The sequence below is a fragment of the Canis lupus genome, chromosome X, assembly GCF_011100685.1.
Source record: "Canis lupus familiaris isolate Mischka breed German Shepherd chromosome X, alternate assembly UU_Cfam_GSD_1.0, whole genome shotgun sequence".
In the NCBI taxonomy this organism is placed as follows: domain Eukaryota; kingdom Metazoa; phylum Chordata; class Mammalia; order Carnivora; family Canidae; genus Canis; species Canis lupus.
In genome coordinates this window covers 84,958,842-84,978,697 of record NC_049260.1, presented here as the reverse complement: position 1 = coordinate 84,978,697, position 19,856 = coordinate 84,958,842, and the positions used below count along the sequence as shown (strand labels likewise).

At 41.8% G+C, this 19,856-nt stretch overlaps 1 protein-coding gene across 12 annotated transcripts in view; it reads right to left on the bottom strand.

Annotated features, from left to right (window-relative positions):
- Window positions 1–19,856, bottom strand: part of PAK3 (p21 (RAC1) activated kinase 3) — a 261,715-nt gene that overhangs the window by 7,786 nt on the left and 234,073 nt on the right. For 9 of the 12 annotated variants that reach the window (XM_038588082.1, XM_038588084.1, XM_038588085.1 and 6 more), the window contains 5 exons: window positions 19,523–19,640; window positions 18,023–18,122; window positions 17,323–17,519; window positions 2,287–2,424; window positions 1,823–1,950 (listed from right to left, as the gene is read on the bottom strand). In XM_038588082.1, the coding sequence (XP_038444010.1) occupies window positions 1,852–1,950; window positions 2,287–2,424; window positions 17,323–17,519; window positions 18,023–18,122; window positions 19,523–19,640 (652 nt within the window). In that variant the 3' untranslated portion in view covers window positions 1,823–1,851. The remainder of the gene's footprint in view (window positions 1–1,822; window positions 1,951–2,286; window positions 2,425–17,322; window positions 17,520–18,022; window positions 18,123–19,522; window positions 19,641–19,856) is intronic. The other 3 variants (XM_038588087.1, XM_038588089.1, XM_038588091.1) reach the window with 1 other exon arrangement.

Genomic DNA, 19,856 nt, shown 5'->3' with positions numbered 1-19,856 from the left:
ATCAAACCCTCAACTATAACCATAAATTCTCCCTGATCTTCCTGCTCCCATTTTTTCCTGTTGCTAATTCTTATTGCATACCACCAGATTCACCTTCCTAAGCAAAACTATCACCATGTGTCGCTCAGATATGGTCAGGGTTTCCCCACTGGCTACAGCCCCAATTCTATAGCCTGGTGTTCAAGGCCCTCTATGACCCTATCTCTTACAGCCTCTTGACTGGATGTGTTTACTTCGGCTGTCTGCTTTATTTTCTGTTCACTTAAACTTTGCCTTCATGGCTTTGCTCACACTATAATCCTTCCATCTGAAATCCCTTCCCCTGTTTGTCTCAACCAGTTAAACCTGCTCTGTCCTTCAAGACTCAGAACAACTCTTTCCTGTTTGCAGATAGGTTCTGATCACCACAACTCATAGGAACATTTCTCTAATCAACCATGGCATTTATTGTTTGAATAGCCACTTGGTTTGAATGAGTCTTTAAAACACCCTGTGGTTATTTTTGCCACATACCCAAGGACATTGTAAACTTTTGGAGAGTAGGAATCATGCCTCTAAGGTCTGTATCACCCACTGTAGTGAGCCTTGCAAACAGAAGTTGCTCAAAAATATATCAATTGATGGACAGAGACTTGACTTGGGCCATACAGAAATACACATAAATACTGAAGACCTGTGTCTTTTCTCAAGCCTTCTGGGTGTGTGTGTGTGTAGGGGGTGAATGTCATGCATCCCTCTATTTTCTAGCCCCTGATATGGGCAGTTATAGGCTAGAGTCAGAGAATAGCATTATATGGACTTCAGGCAATATGCAGGATATTGGTAATGTGTAAAATGAAAAGAGGCAACAAATAAATGATTCAATTTAGACTCCAAATATAGTTTTGCATTACTTATCTGACTGCTTTAGATCAAAGAACTGTCAGGGAAGGAAGCAACTAGGTAGCTGAGTTAATGATCTACCTAGCTGTATAGCTACATTGAGAACCCGTCTCATCACTTATCCTTGGAATGTGTATCAGGATGTGTACGTGGGTGGTGGGAGGGGTGAAGAGATGTGGGAGCGAGGCACTCCAAAGTTCAGGTTTTTCATCTGTAATTTGAAACTGGGTTAAATCGAGGATTACCAAAGAACCATTGCAGATTTGAAATTCTAAGCCCTAGGGAAGCCTGTGAAATGCTCACAGCAGAAAAGGGAGGTGTAGTCTCTTTGATTCCTGGAAATCAGTTTATCCCAGGTGTGATTTGGGTTGGGGTGGGGTATTTTGACTAGGGTGTAGCTCTCCATCTCTGGAGGGGGGGTTCAGGAGCAACAGGAATTATTTTCTTTCTTTCTTTTTTGCCTGGAGCAGACTGAGTCTGTGGGTACCACACTAGATAACCAAATGTTGCACCTTTTGTTTAACTGGATTAAGTGTTCAAAGTCACTTTTCTTAGATGTTACAGGGCTTGATACACGTCCCCGAGAAACAGTCCTCAGCACTGAAGTTGTATGTGTAGTCCCAGGCATGTGTTACTTTATCAATAGAAGTATATATTTTTGTCTCTAAATTGGTTTGTGTGTTTGTGTGGGGGAGAGTCAGACAATCTAGGGCTCAGATCTCAATTCTGTCACTCGATGGCTGTGTAAGCCTCAATTTCTACATCTGTAACAGGAGATAATCACACCTACCCTATAGAGTTGTTTAAAGAATTCAATGAAATAATGTGTGTAAAGAATGTGGTCCACCATTGGTACTAATGATCATCAGATAGACTAATCCCTGAGAGCCATGAAAAGGACAAATGGTTACAGAGGCACTCACCACTGGATGGTACTCACCCAGGCAAGCAGGTGCCTGCCATTTGGCATCACAAGCAAAGGGGCTTTGACCAGTAAAGCATTAGAGTAGCAAATGCCATGGAAATAATTGCATAGTTATGTAGAGAATTACCTCCGGCCAAGAGCACCTGCACACAACATCCAGGGGCACAAGTAAAGTTTAGAACAAAACAGCAACACCAGAGGTTCACAGTTTTCTTTTTCCTCGCAAAATAAGACTCCAGGAAGAACAAAAGAGATTTATAGATTAAACCGCCAACTTCTCAGAAAAAGGGCAACATGCCAGTCAATCATGTATTAGATGCATGCCTATACTTATGTGCCTGCAGTCTAGAATCAAATGGGTTACAGCCCAACTTGAACTAGACATCTCTTGACACAGCTAGACTCTTACTGTCACACGCTGAGATGGAAAAGCTCAATATAATCACTCTCTCTGTGAAATCATCCTATTTTATTTTCACCTGCAAAAGCTCCTTGGCAGATCCTCGCCTGTCCACATCCATCTCAAGACAGCGATTTAAAAAGTCACGGAACACAGCTGACAGTCTCTCAGGATTCTGGAGCTCTGGGGTTCCATTAGTGGCTATCAGATATAATGCCTACAGAAAAGATAAAAAGAAAAAAAAAACAGAAAAATCCATTCAGTGCATACAAATTAGGATCGTGAGTTGGCACAGAAGGTACAGCTCCAGTTTCTTCCAGTTTATACCCTGGGTCTTCAAAATTCCATTTTATAGAATGACACTAACATACATTTCAAAGTTTCTATAACATTTAGAAGTCATTCCTCTCGGCAGTAACTGAGGTGAGATTGAGGGGCCCCACCCAGAAAAACTTGGTAATAAAGTCATAAGGTTGTCCTTTGACAGTTAAGTACGGAAAAGTCCATTTATAATGAGTGCATGATTAACCACCTAGGAAATTAAGCCTAGGGATTGTCTGTGAATCTGTGACTCTGAAGACTTGGAGAACATGCATACACCCAATCACACTGACCTGAGTACAACCTCCAGAAGGTGCGCTTACAAAAGTGATTGTAATTTACTAAGTGTTCATCTTGTTTGATGAATATCTGGGAGCAGATCAGTCATGAACAGAATACATTATAGAATTAGAGAAGCACAAAGAACCAGAGGATGGTAGGGCCTGGATAAGAAGTAACCTGTGAGACCCAAGGACTCAAGTACTTTTGTCCTGTGGCAGGTGTATCCCTGAGTAGATTTCCCATGAAGGTCTACCTATGTGGAGAGAAAATATGTGAAAAGTTGACATTGGTAGTCTTGGAACCTGATGATGATTATGTAGCCTTCTGTAAAAGAACCAGTAGCAAATATATCTCTGAGATCTTTGTTCTGTAAGGCCACCACTGAGAGACCTCGACTGGGTCATTGTGTGCTGACAGAATCTAGGGCCTCCATGGCAAGAGCTAGCCCCAGGTCCCTGGTGAATTCACAAAGGTAAACCCATCTTTTGAAGGCTCATGAGAGGAAAAAAAAAAGAAGGTGGCCATTCCTCATGCCTCCTCCTCTAAGGGAACAATACAATTCTAAGTGCATTATGTATCAGGTATTGTATTAGAGACTGGAGACCCAAAGATGAATAAGAGAATGTCTTGCTTTCAAAGATCACACAATTTAGTGAGGGAGTGAGACATAAGTAGCTACAATACAGTGGGACAAGAGCTAATGGAGGGATAGAGCCAGTGTTAAGTAAATACAAGGAGGAAGTAATTTACCCTAGAGCTCAGAGGAAACCTCACAGAGGAGGCTGGTACCTGAACACAGTTTTGAAGTAATAAGTAGGAGTTTTCCCTATGGGTACTGCCACCAGTGTTATGTCTGTCTAGGTGACCAACCCCCTGTTATGAAGACATGCTCTCTCCTGAACTTGCTTGGGCTTTGTAGCAAATTATTACCCCCCACAACTCCTTTTCCCTTGGCCCACCATGGCTCCTACTATAATTATTATAAATATTTCTATCAAAGTCCTTTCCTGGACCAGTTTTCATCAGCTGGTAGGGAAATCTCTCTTGCCTAGAAACTTCCACAGGTGTACTTAAGAGGGGGTTAGACTATATGTTGGCAAATAGAACTTCAATAAAAGAGAGTTAGGAAGGGCTGCTTAATCCAGTGGCTGTCAACCTCTCACATGCAACAGATTTCTAGATCACCCCCAGAGTTTCTGAGTTAGTAAATCTGGAAGGGGCCCAAAGAATTTGCATTCAAGCAAGTTCCCTGTTAATGCTGAAGCTGCTGGTTCCAGGACCACACTTTGAGAACCAGTTTAATCCACCTGGGTAATTAAAGCAATGGACCAAACTAGAGGTTCTCAGACTTGCTTGCACACAGAAATCACCTGGGGAGATTTAAAAGATCCATGTGCCCAGTTCTCACCTCCCACCCCAAACCAATTAAGTGAAAATATCTGGGGGTGAAAGGCAGGCATTGGTATTGTTTAAGGTCCCCAGGAGATCCCAATTTATAGCCAATACTGAGAACCACTAGCCAACGACTTGTGGCCCACTTAACCCAGAATCTCTACATTGTCAGTTCACCAGACATGATATACACAGAATCCCAAAGAGTGAAATTCTCTTACGTGGTGATGGTGAGAATTTCAGTGCTACATGTTTCTATAGAGTGCAATGAAACTTTCTGGGTTTTCCCCCAGTACATTAAAAAAAAAAAACCCTACATGTATATTACAACCCCCTTCAAACTAACACCTTCTTTCTCACTACCCCTCACTACTATCTGATTTTCAATTCCGTCATTGCTGAACATGCATAGGACAGCTATTGGGACTTCCATGCCAAAATAAAAGTAACTTGCACATCTAGCCTTGCCTTAAAACAAACAAACAAACAAACAAACAAAAAGCACAAAAAACCCCAACCAGTATGAAAAAGGAATGTGCTTATAAATTGCTTTTTGGAAATCATCAATCAGGCTGAAATCAAATGGTGCACAATCACAGCAGATACATTATATTAAGTTCAAACAGGGTGTTTTAGTTCTTGGATTAGTGCTTGAAGCACCTGTCCTTACAAACTGTCTTTGTTCCCTTAAGAAAATTGCTCACTGCGCGCCTTACATTTGCTGCCTCCTAAAACTCTTATTTCCGTTGGCCACAATTCCACCATGCTCACTGTCCTTTGCTTACTTTTTTTCTGCTCTGTAGACAAACCCAGTACTAAGCACGCACACACACACACACACACACACACACACACCTCTTTGCTCCCTTTCCACGCTCCCTGGATCTGCCTGGATGCTTAGTGCTTTCATTTCCCCAACTTCCTTTCACCATTGTGGCTCAAAACATTCTCCTCCATGTAATCTCATTGCTCATGAGTATGCATAATCTTCCTCACCTCTCTTTAGTTCATGCCTCATTACCTCAGGAAATGCATGCCCCTCTTTCCATTCCATTTAGTAATATACAAATGATCTTCATCATAGCTGTGCAGCCTGAGTAGGGCTGGTGATGCATGGAGGCAAGGGAGCAGAAAGCTCTGTAATCTGAAGGGGAATCAGCGTAAGGAGCCAGTGCCATGAACCTCTACAGCACTTCAGAGAGAATGGATGTCCTCTTCCAAATTTCTACAAAAAGAATAAATCTGGTGTTTGTTGGGGGGTGGGACTGATGTTTGGAGGAGGCAGGGGTCTCGATCGGTAGCCTAACAAGAGGACTCCTGCCTGGTTGATTAGTGCCGATTTGCTTACATGCCCTTACCCCCCATCTAGGTATAACGCACCACTGCCTTGTACTCAACACTAGATCATAAATATTGTTTGATGTTTTACCAAGTTCTTCAGAAATGTCATTTTAAAGGCTGCAGAGTAGTGCATCCTGTGGCATATACCACAGTTAAATCTGCTGGCTCGATTACAAAAATACACAGACTCAGGAAAAGGTTGAAAGGAAACGCACCAGTATGTTAACAGTGGTTCTCTCTGGGTGGCAGGATTACTCGTGACTTCATTTTTCAAGCATATTTTTCGATTTTCCAAATTTTCTACAATGGATATGACTGCTTTTTTACTTAAAAAAAACACCTCCAAAACATTACTTAAAAAATAAATGTAAAAAGCTGTGTATGCCAAACTTACACAGAAATCCTCATGTATGTCTTTTTGTCTTCAGAGGATTAAACCTGCTTTTCATCAAGTACTACCCCTTGAGGGAAACAAAAACCCAGACGATTTTTTTTTCCAGCCATTGTTTTCGTTTTAATTGCAACAGTATTATTTCCAACTAATTTCCATTGCAAAAAATCCACACTTTCAGTTATATTAGGGGCTAAACTGGCCTTTGTGGAAGTGGCCTGGGAACCTAATCACCACACATAATGCAGCTTCTATGGGAAAATGCACTCTGAGTTCCAAATGATTAACTTAAAAATGAACTTGTGGAACACGTCCTGTGTGTAAGCTGGGGACTATCTTTGTAAAAAGAAAATTGCTACCCACTGCCCTGCTAATGGGAGACAAATACAGTTACAGCCAGTACAACAATCACGGCAGAAAGTGTTTTACTAAAAAAGTCAAGTCTTGCATGAAGAAAGATCAAGGAAAATAGATCTAGGCGTGAAGGATCACATTTTGGTTTTATTTGAGTTAGGGAAAACTGAAAGGAAATGAGCTGGCGGTTAGATCAGAGCTTTTTGTTGGCTCCCCTGTAATCCACGCATGTGGTTTGCAAATTGGACTCCCTCTTCAATCCCCTCAAGGGCAGCTGAGAAGGAAAAGCAGCAGGACATCGAGATACACGTAGACTCTGAGAGCCTGCGCCCACACCTATCTGTTTCAATTAGAGACATGTTTCTTTTTTCTTTTTTCTCTATTTCTCCATGCTTCCAAGCAAGGTTTCATTTGAACCGGGGGCTCGCTGCAGTCGTCTGAAAACCAGTGGGCCACAGGGCACAGTGATGATCCCTGGGCATGGCATGTACAGTCCTCCATGATTGGGGCCCGTTGTTAGCTTTGTAGTCCTCACTGGGTGCCCCTCTTCCCCTGCCCCCATGTACCTACACAACGGCTGAAACTCACAAACTGCTCAAGCCAATTTCACTCTAGTGTTAAATCTGCTGGCCCCACTTCCCTTTAGTGCCTGGTGGACTCCTGCTTGCCTTTTAAGCTCTAGTTTACATGGCATTTCCTCTTTAAGGCCTTCTCCATCTCTCCAGACAGGGCGACCAACCGCCTTGGTTTTCTGGGGACTGTTCTAGCTTTTAGTATGGAAGCCAAGCAAACCAGGACAGTGGGTTACCCTGCTTGGGAGAGTTAGCCAATGCCTCCTTTGAGCCACCGTGGCTGTTTGTTCAGACATCTATTTTCACATTGTATTGGGAACACCTGTTGCCTGTTTCTAGGCCTGCCTTCCTGGACTGTGAAGGGAGGATTGTGTCATGGGCATCTCTGGATTTTACGGCCACTGGCCCCACACGGGTCCCCAGTAAACATGTTTGTTACTGAATGAGATGAGAGCCTAAATGTGTGAATCAATTTAACTGAGCTGGGAATATCACAGACTTGGATACACAGAGTAGTAAATCTCAGAGCCTAAAGTGAAGTATTAAACATATAAGAAGATATACAGGGGGGATCCCTGGGTGGCGCAGTGGTTTAGCACCTGCCTTTGGCCCAGGGCGCGATCCTGGAGACCTAGGATCGAATCCCACGTCGGGCTCCCGGTGCATGGAGCCTGCTTCTCCCTCTGCCTATGTCTCTGCCTCTCTCTCTCTCTGTGTGTGACTATCATAAATAAAAATTTTAAAAAAATAATAAAAAAAAGAAGATATACAGGGGACGCCTGGGTGGCTCAATGGTTGAGCGTCTGCCTTCGGCTCAGGTCATGATCCCAGGGTCCTGGGAACAAGTCTCACATCAGGTTCCCCGCCGGGAATCTGCTTCTCACTCTGCCTATGTCTCTGCCTGTCTCTGAGTGTCTCTATGAATAAATAAAATAAAATCTTTAAAAAAAAGATACACAAAGAATGAGCAAAACACCTTTCCTGGCACATGGTAACTTCTGATGCCCACCCCTCGGTGTGGCAGAAGGAAAAGAGCTCCAGGAACAAACTATGGAAGAGGATGACATCAAAGGGAGGGAAAACTGGAAAAAGGTGGCCATAACATGGTAAATGGGAGGGAAATGGGAGGGAATGATGGTCTCTGGAACTTGAAACATAGTTCAGAAATGGAGACTCCTCTGACCAATCTTGCAGGGGAAAGGCGCTCTTGATTAATCTTTTGCTACATCATTAACCAAGGTCCGTTTGATTCCTCCGATGAGGAAATGCAGGCCCTGTGACCTACTGACCTTGTTTATAATGTTAGAAAGTCCACCTTGGGGCAAAATGTGACTTTCTTCATGGTGATATTCAAATTACCTAGAAGTTTCTGAAGTTTTGGAATTTTTTTAAAGATTTTATATATTTATTTATTAGAGAGAGAGAGCGAGCACACACCAGCAGGAGGGGCAGAGAGAGGGAGAGAGAGGATCTCCAGTAAATTCCCCACTGAGCAGGGAGCCTGACATGGGGCTCGAACTCACGACCTTGAGATCATGACCTGAGCTGAAACCAAGAGTCAGACGCCCAACCGACTGAGCCGCCCAGGCACCCCTTATGTTCTGGGATTTGGAATAATAACTAAATCTTGTGGCGGTAACATAAAAAAATCACAATTTTTGCTGACCCTGATGTGCAACTAAAATTTACCTAAGTACTCCAAGAAAAACTACTCTACCCAGTTGAAGGAATAATTCAATTTACCTTATTGGCAATTTCCTCAGTTAAAAAAGATCAATGCAGTCATCTTAGAAGTTACCACATTTCTCCAAAGAGGTCCCCAAACAATCCATATGTGCCCAATAAATTTTCATTAAGGCAGTTTTGCAACAGGACTAACCATTTAATTAAAAAGCTTCAGTTTGTGACTTAAGTTCATTATAACACTTTATAAAGTTTGGATTAAGATGCTAGAAAACAAACCAGAGGGCTTAAATGGCAACGTGTTAGTAACCATGAGAGGCCCCAGCACTGATATAAAGACTCAATTTACAAAGACAATAGGGTGTGGCACAAACATTTCTTTTGAGGTTTAGTATTTGGGACCCAAAACAATTTTCCCATGAAAATTGTGTTATACATGGTGAACAGGTTCCCAACCTCGCCAACAAAAATCTATTTAACAAAACAATGTAACCAATAAGACCAAGAGAGCTATTCAACTGTGTCTCAGTATCTCTAGAAATACTATGTCCATGGAAAGTATTAATAGTGAACATTTATTTGGTGATTACTATTAGGTGACCTAATCCATATGACAATCCCCTGAGGTAGACTTGATTATGACCCCCAATGGACAGATGAAGGAACTGAGGGCTGTGGGATTAATGTAACTTTGTCCAGTATTGCACAACTAGCAAGGGGGAAGTCAATATCTGAATCCAGGGAATGTGAGTCCAGAGTCTGTGCTCTCGACCACTGCAAATATCGCCTCACACTGTTCCCAGTCTCTGAGGAAGGAATTCTCCTAGCAGGGGCAGACAAGGGCTCTTCAATGAGGCACAGTGAGCAACTTCACCTCTACCACTACAGGGGAAACAGACCCTCCTGAGGTCAATCGTTCTCCACTTGTTTGGAAATGGGGAACAAGAGCAAGACCCTAGTTTAAGGGTTTCACAATATATTCCCCCATGTCTATGTCTATGTTGAGAGTTTATAGGCAGCTTGTACTCTGGTTGTTGCCTGCAACCTCCTGTTGTCCTGGTTCCTTTCTCATTTTAGAATTTCCAACTACTTTTGAGTGTTTTATGAGAGTGATTTGGCAACTAGTGACTTGACGCCTTATGGCTTAGTTTACTTGTGACCTGAGATTTCAGAGGTCAGAGGCCAGAGTGTCCTGCCGCCTCTGATGTGTTTATGGATTTCATGAAAGGCCCTGACTTTTCTTTCTTTTTAAGAAGAAAGGGAATGGGACTAAATGTGCAAAAAGAAGTTACTGTAACTAATGTTTTCTTTCACATGTTGACTTATTTGTCCCAACAGTCCAGTGTGACAACTGAATAAGCAGCATGGGATAATTTTATTCCCTACTTGTCTTGCATAGTAGTTCTCATCTGTCACCAAAAAGCAGTGCAGGGGGAGGGGTTCTTGTTGTTGTTTAATCCTTAAAAAGTCATTTAAAATGAACCTATTACAGATCTAGCTCCTTACAGGTTGATGGCAAAGAGTAATTAGGTACCACTGACTGATTAGGTGTCAGCCTAGCTTTAGAGCACCCTTTTCAAGCATAAAGGACTGGCCACTGCCAGAAAATAAAGACCAGATGACTCTGACAATGGATTTGCTCACTTTAATCTCTCAGGATTAATAGTGCTTGTCAAGAAACGTGGAGCAGGCTCTGTGTGCTCAGAATGAAACCCTGGGCACCCCAGACAGCAACCCAAGGTTGAGTATCAGAGGGGATCTGGAAGTGGGGATGAGGGAAGGTATAGACTCAGAAAAGATCCCAGAGTGTAGACTACGGATCCCTGCAGCAGTTCTATCACTGCAGTGCTTTTTCCAGGTTTCTCCCCAAGAGTCCTATCAGAGTGGAGAAGCCTGGTTCTACATGCAGCAGGTTTCATTCACATCATGATCAAGTATCTTTGCTTGGTAGGAAAAGGGGGAATCTCCCCCTTCTTTCTGGGATACAGATTTAGTCAGGAGATAATGAAAAAGACATCTCTGAGATGCTTCCTGAAGATTATTTCCCTGAAAGCACTCCTAAAGACAACACACGCTCAAATCATGGCTCTTTTGGCACTCAAGGAAGGCCATAGCCTATTTATAGCCTAAGAACACAGAGTTAGAGATCCACAAGTTTCTCCTTTTACTTAAGTAATGCTCATGTGGAAGCCCAACAGAAAAAGCTAATTAAAGAGGACCTGTTCTGGTGGAATCAAGAGCCATGTGACTTCCCCCTTGGGTTCTTTAAGCCCAAGACACTCCATAGAATTCTAGGGCTTTGTGAATTCCACTGGCAACCAATAATCTCAACAACTTCCACTTGTTTGAAGTAATAAGGAGGTGGAGGCTCAGCAAGAAGTAACCTATGCAAGGCCATGGAATTCCAAACTGGCAGACCAGGGAGTAGAATTCACTCTTCAATTCACATAATGTATACAGCTGGTAGAGATGATAGAAAGCTCTTTGTCTCATCCTCTCACATTTACTGGCCACTCCTGGATGAAAAGCCATGATGAATTTTGCTATCTAAGCACTGGGGCGATTCCTTACAGAAGGAGGAGGAGGAAAAGGAGGAGAAGGGGAAGAGGAGGAAGAAAAAGAAGAGGAAGAGGTGGAGGGAGGGAGGGAGGGAGGGAAGGAAGGAAGGGATAAGAAGCAGCAAAAAGATCAGCCTGGTTCTTGGGATAATGTTAGCACTTTGCCTCTCCCAGCTACAGAGGTAAGACAGCCTTCATCATGTTAAACTTTCTCTGCTGTGAGGCTCACATAAGACATCTCAGAGTACCCTTTTATCAGAATGCAAAGGGTCTTCTAAAATCATGCTGTAACCAGGTTGGAAAATGTGTATTTCCAAATGATGACAAAGGTTAGAAAGGATCTTTAGGTACCAAGAAAACCCTGATTTTCTTGGTGAAGCCATTTTTCATTGGCAAAAACACAGATTTGAAAAGCCATAGGATAAGACATGCCAGTGGGCATTTCACGAGGCAAATGCCCATCATCACACTCTGTATTTGTCTATTTAGAAGGGACTGTGATTTCTAGGGACTTAACTACGTAGTTATAGGTCTGGTACCCATTAGGGCAATAGGCATATGCATCATTGGCTTATTCCCAAGTCATGCTTTAAGGATACTGAGAAATGATAAGATGATATTAGGATAAGGGCATAATTAGTCTTGGCCAACAGTAGGCCAACAACAATTCCACCACATTTCTAATCTTTCTTTCCCTCCTCTTTGCCTGGTCAGAGTCTCAGGTTTTAGATTGCTGTGGAATCAATTTCTTCTTTGGCTGTCTTCTGGGTCGTAACTCACCAGTTTGAACTGTCTGCTTCTGAATTACAATCTAAATGAGACTTGCAGCTTTCCTATGGCTGGGTCCCATTTTCCTATGCTAAATTCCTGACAACCAATGATTCTTAAGAGCTGTCTATCCTTTGACAGGCAATATTTTTTTCTGATTAAAAAGAAGCCTTGTTACTGTTCTATAATTATTTTAGTTGCAGTTGTCCCAACTGCCCCTCCTTCCAGGCATAGGTTTGCCCTCAAAGTAGGAGGAGTGTCAACAAACCATCAATAAACCTTGCTGTTCCATAGTGGTTTATGGAAAAAGAAGGGAATGCTCCCAGCTCTTCCTGAAATACATTCAAAACAATATTGACTGAGTGCTAGCAAAGTATGCTTGCTTCTCTGGCGCTCAGGAAGTTTATGTCTGACTTTAATTCCAAATGAGCACGCGCCATCAAACCCAGACATTCCAATCCACAACACAGGTTCCAGTGGTTGGAGGAGCTAGGAGCACTTTGGCTCTCAGTTGCTGTTTTTTAGTTGCTGGAGATTCTCTTCTGCTTAACTTCCTTCCCTACACATATAAGCTAATCAGAATTTCCTTAGTTCTATAGTAGTAACTAACATTTGTGTAGTGCTTTAAGTGTGGGGAAAGGGAGAATAAGAAGCCTCGGTAGTGTAGACAGCAGGGCTGATGTTAGATTCCTGCCTTCCCTTCTCTCTGGTCATACAGGTCACGCACACCTAATCACGAATAGCCAGACTGACAGCTTTATTATCACCAATATGTGCTATGTACTCAGCGGTTAGCACGTTTTAATGGTAAACTCCATTTTTTTTAAGGAGAAGTAAAATTGAAAACGAAATAGTATCTCATGGATGTCCATGCTGAGATAATGCCATTTCTTTTTTGACAGTGTTACTGGACTGGTAAGCCAGAAAATGCCATAGAGTGCATCTGGATTTCAACAAGACTGTAACAGAGTGATAAATATGTATGTATGTGTGTGAGTATATGGACAGAATAAGAGTGTGGTCTTTTCTGGTTGAACAACCATGCTCAAAGAGGGTTGCCGAAGAATCATTTCCAGTCTAGACAACATTCTAGATAGGGTGTGCCATAGAGCCTTGTTTCTGGTTTAGTCCTCGGTGTGGGAACCTGTCATCATTGGTTCTTAAAGCTCCAGAGGTGATTCCAGTACAACACCAAGGAGTAGATCCACTGGTACAGGCTCAGTGGTTCACATACTGTGCTACTGTTTTGAGCATTCAGATGTCTCTGATTAATACCAATAACTGTCTTCCAAATATCCAATGTTTGCTACAGTTTCATCAATGCTTAAAGCAAGGTCAGAAAGACAACATGAAAGTTCCTTTCAATTAGGATAAAGGTTTGGAAAAGTACATATAAAAAAGGGGATCCACCCATAATCCAGTAGGGACATTAAGTAGATGTCAGTGAGACATATCCCAAATGCCAGATTCCATCAAAACCCATTGACTAGAACAGCTCCATTGTGTGTGACTGCGAAGTTCATAAAGAGGCACTGTTTTGGTGTGGAAAAAAAAAACAAAGATTCGTTTTATGGAAATGATTATCCCTTTTTATTGAGAATCAGGTCATTATAATCACAGGTTTTAGAAAACATATCTCCACCTAACAAAAAGGTTAGGGAGATGAGCAGAACACTAACACTGATTTGCATATCCACAAGAGATGTTGGATTTTAACCCTGGTCACTTTGGCAGACAGAAAGAACAAGGCACTTTATTATTGGAGAGCACACTAAAAATGTCCATGGGTTATAGAACAACATGTTCAAGGCCAATTATTTTAAGTGCAAAGACTTCAGGCAGTGGGGGACAGTAAGAAGCTTGTCTCCTCTCTGTCTCTGGAAGAGTACCAAACTTATAACATCAGTACAGCTAATAACTCTATGACCTTTAAAATGCATTTTATGAGCAAATTAGATAAATTAGTACAGAGCAATTTACATTAAAAAAATCTCAACCACTTTACAACTAGCGGGGAGAGTAGCTAATTCCTTGCATCAATGATATGTTAAACTGGCAGCATTCACAAAGGGCTTGCTCAGTTGCAACGGACACAAAAAAGACACACACATAAAACCACAATGAAAGGCAAACAGCCTTCAACTGTATAGTCCATCTTCACCTTTAACCTGTCCTGTTCGGTGTTACCTGTTCCTTGTAATTTTACTGGACGCTGCAGATCCCTCTACTCTTTGCAGGGATCAGAGTATAGCCAGTGAGAAGGGGAAGCTTTAGTAGAAGTGGGGAATCCAATTTCCCTTTACACAGATCCTTTTTTTCTTTTCTCACCCTTCTCTTCATATAATAAATCTCTCCCTCCCTCCCTCTCTCTCTCTCTCTCCATATATATATATATATATATATATATATATATATATACCCACACACACACACACACACATATATATATATACATATACATATATACATATTTCCTACAATGAGCTAGACACTGTGCTAGGTGATTTACATGCATGGCTTTATTTAGTTTTTTTTGTTTTGTTTTGTTTTGTTTTTGTTTTTGTTTTTAGTTTTTGCAAGACAGGTATTATCCTCATTTGATACAAAGGAAAAATAGGAGGATGTCTGGGTGGCTCAGTGGTTGAATGTCTGCTTTTGGCTCAGGTCATGATCCTAGGGTCCTGGGATCAAGTCCCGTTTTTGGGCTCCCCACAGGGAGCTTGCTTCTCCTTCTGCCCGTGTCTCTGCCTCTCTGTCTCTCATGAATAAATAAATAAAATATTAAAAAAAAAAGAAAAACAGGTTTATAAAGGTTTTAAGTGACTTGCTGAAAGTCACAAACCTTGTAGGTTCTGGAGTCAAGTCACACCCAGATCCACCTGACTGCATGGGCCGAATTTTTTCACAACAACATGCGACCCTCTCCTCTACTGCGTTGTCTTCCTTCCACTGAATTCTTTCTTTCCTCCCCAAAGCCCAAAGAGGTGGGTGGATGATAGCATTGGAAGGTTTTCAAGGAAAGAAGGACTAACTTGCCTCTCTTTTATACCTCTTCCGAAGCTCTGCAACTTTCCACTTCCCCACACACAGCCTGGTCACCAGGATCCAAGAAAACAGAGGCTCCTTACAGGCTCAGGTTAGATCTTTTTCTCTCCATTCCCTCTATGGGTTCAATGACTACATTTTTCAAATCCCAAATAAGGACATAAAGCCTGAGACTCTGTTTTCTTTAAGTGAACACGAGGGAAACATATCTGAGACCAAAACTAAGAAAGTACTTGGGGCGCCTAGCAGAGAGAAAGGGCTTGTTGATTGATTCACTGGAGGTTGATCACACACGGAGAGTAATGAGCAAAGTTAGACTAAATCTTTATCAGTGGAATTCAACAGGGTGGTCTTTCTGACAGGTCTTTTTCTTACAGCCTTAATGTAGGCTTCCTGAACCTGGTGGCTTGTTAATCTGCAAGTACTTGTTTAGATACAAGACTGTGGATTCTAAGAGACAAGCTGTTCATTATGAGTTCTAATCCTAGGCTAGGAGATGCCTATAAAGATTAGAACTTGTTTCCTTTTTTTCTAACAATTAACAGCCCCGCTAAAGAGCGATCAATTGTAATTGGGGAACTGAAGAAGGTAATAAATGCATTACTGAGACCAGTTGCTTTACAGCACCATTTATTTAATACTTAAATTTTTCAGGTTGTAAATTACTCATTAGAAGGCAGAAAGCAAAATAGCTGTAATCCATTTAGTGCCTCCAAACTCCGAAGACTTAGAGGAGGAAATCCATGGAAAGAAGAGGTCTGATGTGTTCTTTCACTGCTATTTCTTAATAGGCAAAGGTGGTTAAACAATAAGGATAAGCCTCAGTAATTATCCTGATGCGCTTGGTCCATAGGTCAGGGGTGGGCTTGATTAAATTCATGGAGGGCTGACCCATAAACGGTGGGAAAATGTTCCTTCTTTTCCACTCAGCCCCGAGGGCAGCTAATCAATGTGCACATCTCACTTCCAGATTGTTTCATGAGACCAGAGCAATAGCCCGTAGCATTCATTAGGGCATTCAGTCCTATCTGTTGTTTCCTAATTAGTACAGGGACTGGGACAAGAGGCCAAGTGGCAAAGAGGACTTAGGAGGAGGCTGTCCCCTTCTCCATCCATGGGGGCTGCAGCTCCCAATTGCAAAATGTTCAACTGTGAAAACAACTAGATAATCTGTGGGTAGGTTGCTTGACATATTCAGAAAGCCACATATATCTGGTGTGAATATAGATTGTATAAGCTGACCGTGTAAACACTAAACCGTTTCCCAAGGACGATTCTTTTTATATTAAGGATAAAAATCAATTTGAGACTCAGTGGTAATAATGCAAACAATATGCGAGATGCCTTCGGCACTGGCATGCTACATGTGTCCTGAGAGTAGAATGTGAATCTGTGCATATTTCCTTTTTCAGAAGTGGGATGCCCTTTAAATATATGACACAGCTTCCGGCTCATGCTTAGGCAATGCACCCCAAAAGAGGTACTGGCTCGCTTCTGTGCTGAGTAAACATTTCCCCCATTCTCCTTTGCCTTTTACTCTCCCAATCCAGGGCAGCCCGGGTGGCTCAGTGGTTTAGCGCTGCCTTCAGCCCAGGGCCTGATCCTGGAGACCTGGGATCAAGTCCTACGTCGGGCTCTCTGCATGGAGCCTGCTTCTCCCTCTGCCTGTGTCTCTGCCTCTCTCTCTCTCTCTCTCTCTGTGTGTGTGTGTCTCATAAATAAATAAATAAAATCTTTACTCTCCCAATCCATGGCTTATCTATGAATAAAGATGGTGGGGGTTAGGCTATGACATGGAGCTTCTCTCTTGGCAGAGGTAACCAGACCACATAAGGATCAAACCTCTGTTTCCGCAGTAGCAAATCAAGTTACCCAACAGAAACTATTTCCATTCATTTTCTACTAGACGGTCTAATTAACTTTGTGATTCCACCAGGCTGTGCTGTGTCTATCTCACGCTCCATTCAATACCCACTGCATTGCTGCTGTTTAATAAATCATTACTGACAATGAGACAAAAATCTAATTTAAAAATTATAGGTGTCCTGGAAATGCATTTATTCACTTTGTTAAAGTAATTACAAAGCAAGTGTTTCCTAGATAGATCATTTAGCTATGGCATGTGATAAAAATACTTTTCTTCTCTACATCTTGCTTTAAGAAAGCTGAACTAAAGAATTTTAAAGACCCCTGCCATTAGAAATTCTGATATCGGGGCACTTACAAAATTTCTGGAACACCTGAGAAGATATTGAGGATAACTCAGAGTAATTTGGAGAATCATAACTTGGAGCTTCTATGTCACTTGTCTCAGGAAAAAGCCCGTTCTGGCAACTTTCGGTAGAGATGAGAAATGACACTTGGCTTGGTTCCTGGGGATGAAGTATTTGAGTTTTCTTCTGACTTACCCTGAGTGGATTTTCATTAAGGTAAGGGGGTTCACCTTCCACCATTTCAATTGCCATAATCCCCAGAGACCAGATATCGACTTTCGGACCATAAGCCTTTCGAGTTACAACCTCAGGTGCCATCCAATAGGGAGTTCCCACCATAGTGCTCCGTTTACTTTGCTCGGGGGTGATCTGGGCACAGAACCCAAAATCAGCTGCAGAGAAGAAAAAATTAGTTACAATCAATTCAGATTATTTTTTCACAGTAGGTCACTTTCAGATGTGGCCGTACCTTCCTCTGTCAGACACTGAGCCTCCCCACCTCCTTAGCTCCTATCTATTATTACCTGATCCCTCAGGTGGCCCTGATTTTAAAAAGGTCTGAGATAACTGATTAATGTGATGTCATTTTTACTAGTCCTCAATCTGGTTCCCTCCCCATTACTGTTCCCTCCAACTTATAGGATCTTTTGTTTTTCTAGTTATGTGTTTGTCATCTAGCAGATAGAAGTTCCTAGGAATTCTGAAATGTTAAACCCCCAGAATCAGGCCACGATCTACAGGAACACAGCATTAGAAAAAATTCTTTACTTCAAACTAGGCTCTAACTGCTTTCAAACCAATCACTTTCAATAGGCACTATCTTCTCAAGATAGACAGGAAATGAGCAGAAATCCCCCGATACTCTTTCAAACACCATCTGAACCAAAATACCTACTCAATTTAACAGAGCCATCCATCCCAAGAAGAATATTGTCACTCTTTATGTCTCTATGGATCACTTGGTTTGAGTGCAAAAAATCCAAAGCTTGGAGGCACTGTTGAATCAGAAAACAAGTTCTAATTATATCACAAAGAATTTAAAACAATTTAAGTTTCATTTCTAGATGAATTTCGGGCAAAGGCTTAATTTTACATTGTCAAGTAAAATAGACTACTGTTGTCTTATCATTTTGAAATCATGTTACCATTTACTTAGTCCCGAGTCAGACTAGGACATGAAGATTGAGGGTGTAATAATTGGCACTAAGTCATTAATACAGCCAAACTAACCAATTAATAATCATACTTTGACCTCATTATCTGGAGGGTGTGGATTCAGTTTGATCCTGTACAGGCACAGTGAGCTTCTGCCTCCACCATATTTGATTTGGTAGGCCTAAAGAAGGACCAAGGAATCTGCATTTAAAATGAGTGCCCCAAGCTACCTCTGATGGATGGCCATGGTTGGGAACCACTTCTGGGCTATGAAGTAGCTTTAGCAGCTTGCCTGGAAGTGGCTTTGCATTGTGCAAAATGGAAGCCACAGGCTCCGGGTAGAATGATCTCCTACATATTAGAAGTTTGATTCATTGCATGAAAAGAAAATATATATGTTTGGTGGATACGTGTACATGTTTCGGCAGGAGGAAATGGGGACAAGAGGGAAACAAGGCAGGAGGAGATTTAAGCAAACAATTTAAAATTAAAAAACAAGCAGACTACCTGAAGTTATTTATTTTTGTCTTCCGGTAATTGGTTTTAAAGTTTCAGTGGGTCAGAGTCTCTAGACAACCTTACCACAACGAATGGGGTAGATGGTAATTCCTCAAGATGAGACTCCAAAGAGGAGCGTGTTTTTAAATATTGGAAAAAATATAATAAAATGTCCTCAGTTTAGCTTGAAACTAGGGATAGGACATTGTTATGGGACAAGAGACAGACACTCAGAACCACAGGAGGCTTATGAGGGATGTCCAGATTATACTGGAAAAGCAACTACTATCTGGGCCCAGGGAAGATCATGCATGCTTAAATTACCTTCTCAAAAAGGATGGGATAATAATAGTTTTGTATTTTACATGGCTCATGATGCACATGCAGGACAAAATGATTATCATGTAAAAATCCCCCAAATCAGGAAGAACTTCCATAGCACCATCACTATTTCCCATGTTCGCTGAGACTCCAACATGCTTGCTTAGATATGGCACCTAGTGAATGGTGTAATAGAATTCAAAAGAACCAGAGCAAAGGAATTAAATAAACAATGGGCTGGGAAGGGAGGGGTGGGGAAGAGCTAGGAGGAAAGGATGTGAATTGAAGTTAGGCTGTGCAATTTTTGTTCATAGAAAAGATGTGCTATCGTCACTTAGATGTCACACGCATTCCGGATAATCAGAGAGAAAGAACTGCCAGTTTTGTGTCCTCACCAGCTAGAAACGCTCGATTTTCTTACCTCTCTGCAGACAGCTGCTATCTGGCCTTCATCCATGCAGGTCTCTGTGACCACATCAGTCAGAGAGCCACCAGCCAAGTATTCCATGACTACCCATAGTTCGTCACCCACTAAGTAGCTATAAGAAAAGAATAAAAAACACTTTGACTCAGGTCTGAGAAGTGAGGACTCTCCCATATTCCCATTAAAGATGGTAATTTGCCGTTAATGTGCATTTGACCATAAAACAGGAGGAAAATATCAATGACAGTGATATCAAGAAACTTTTGTTAGCATTAGAAGACAATATGCATGAAAATCAAAGGATTGTCATATATAACTGTGCACCATGGAG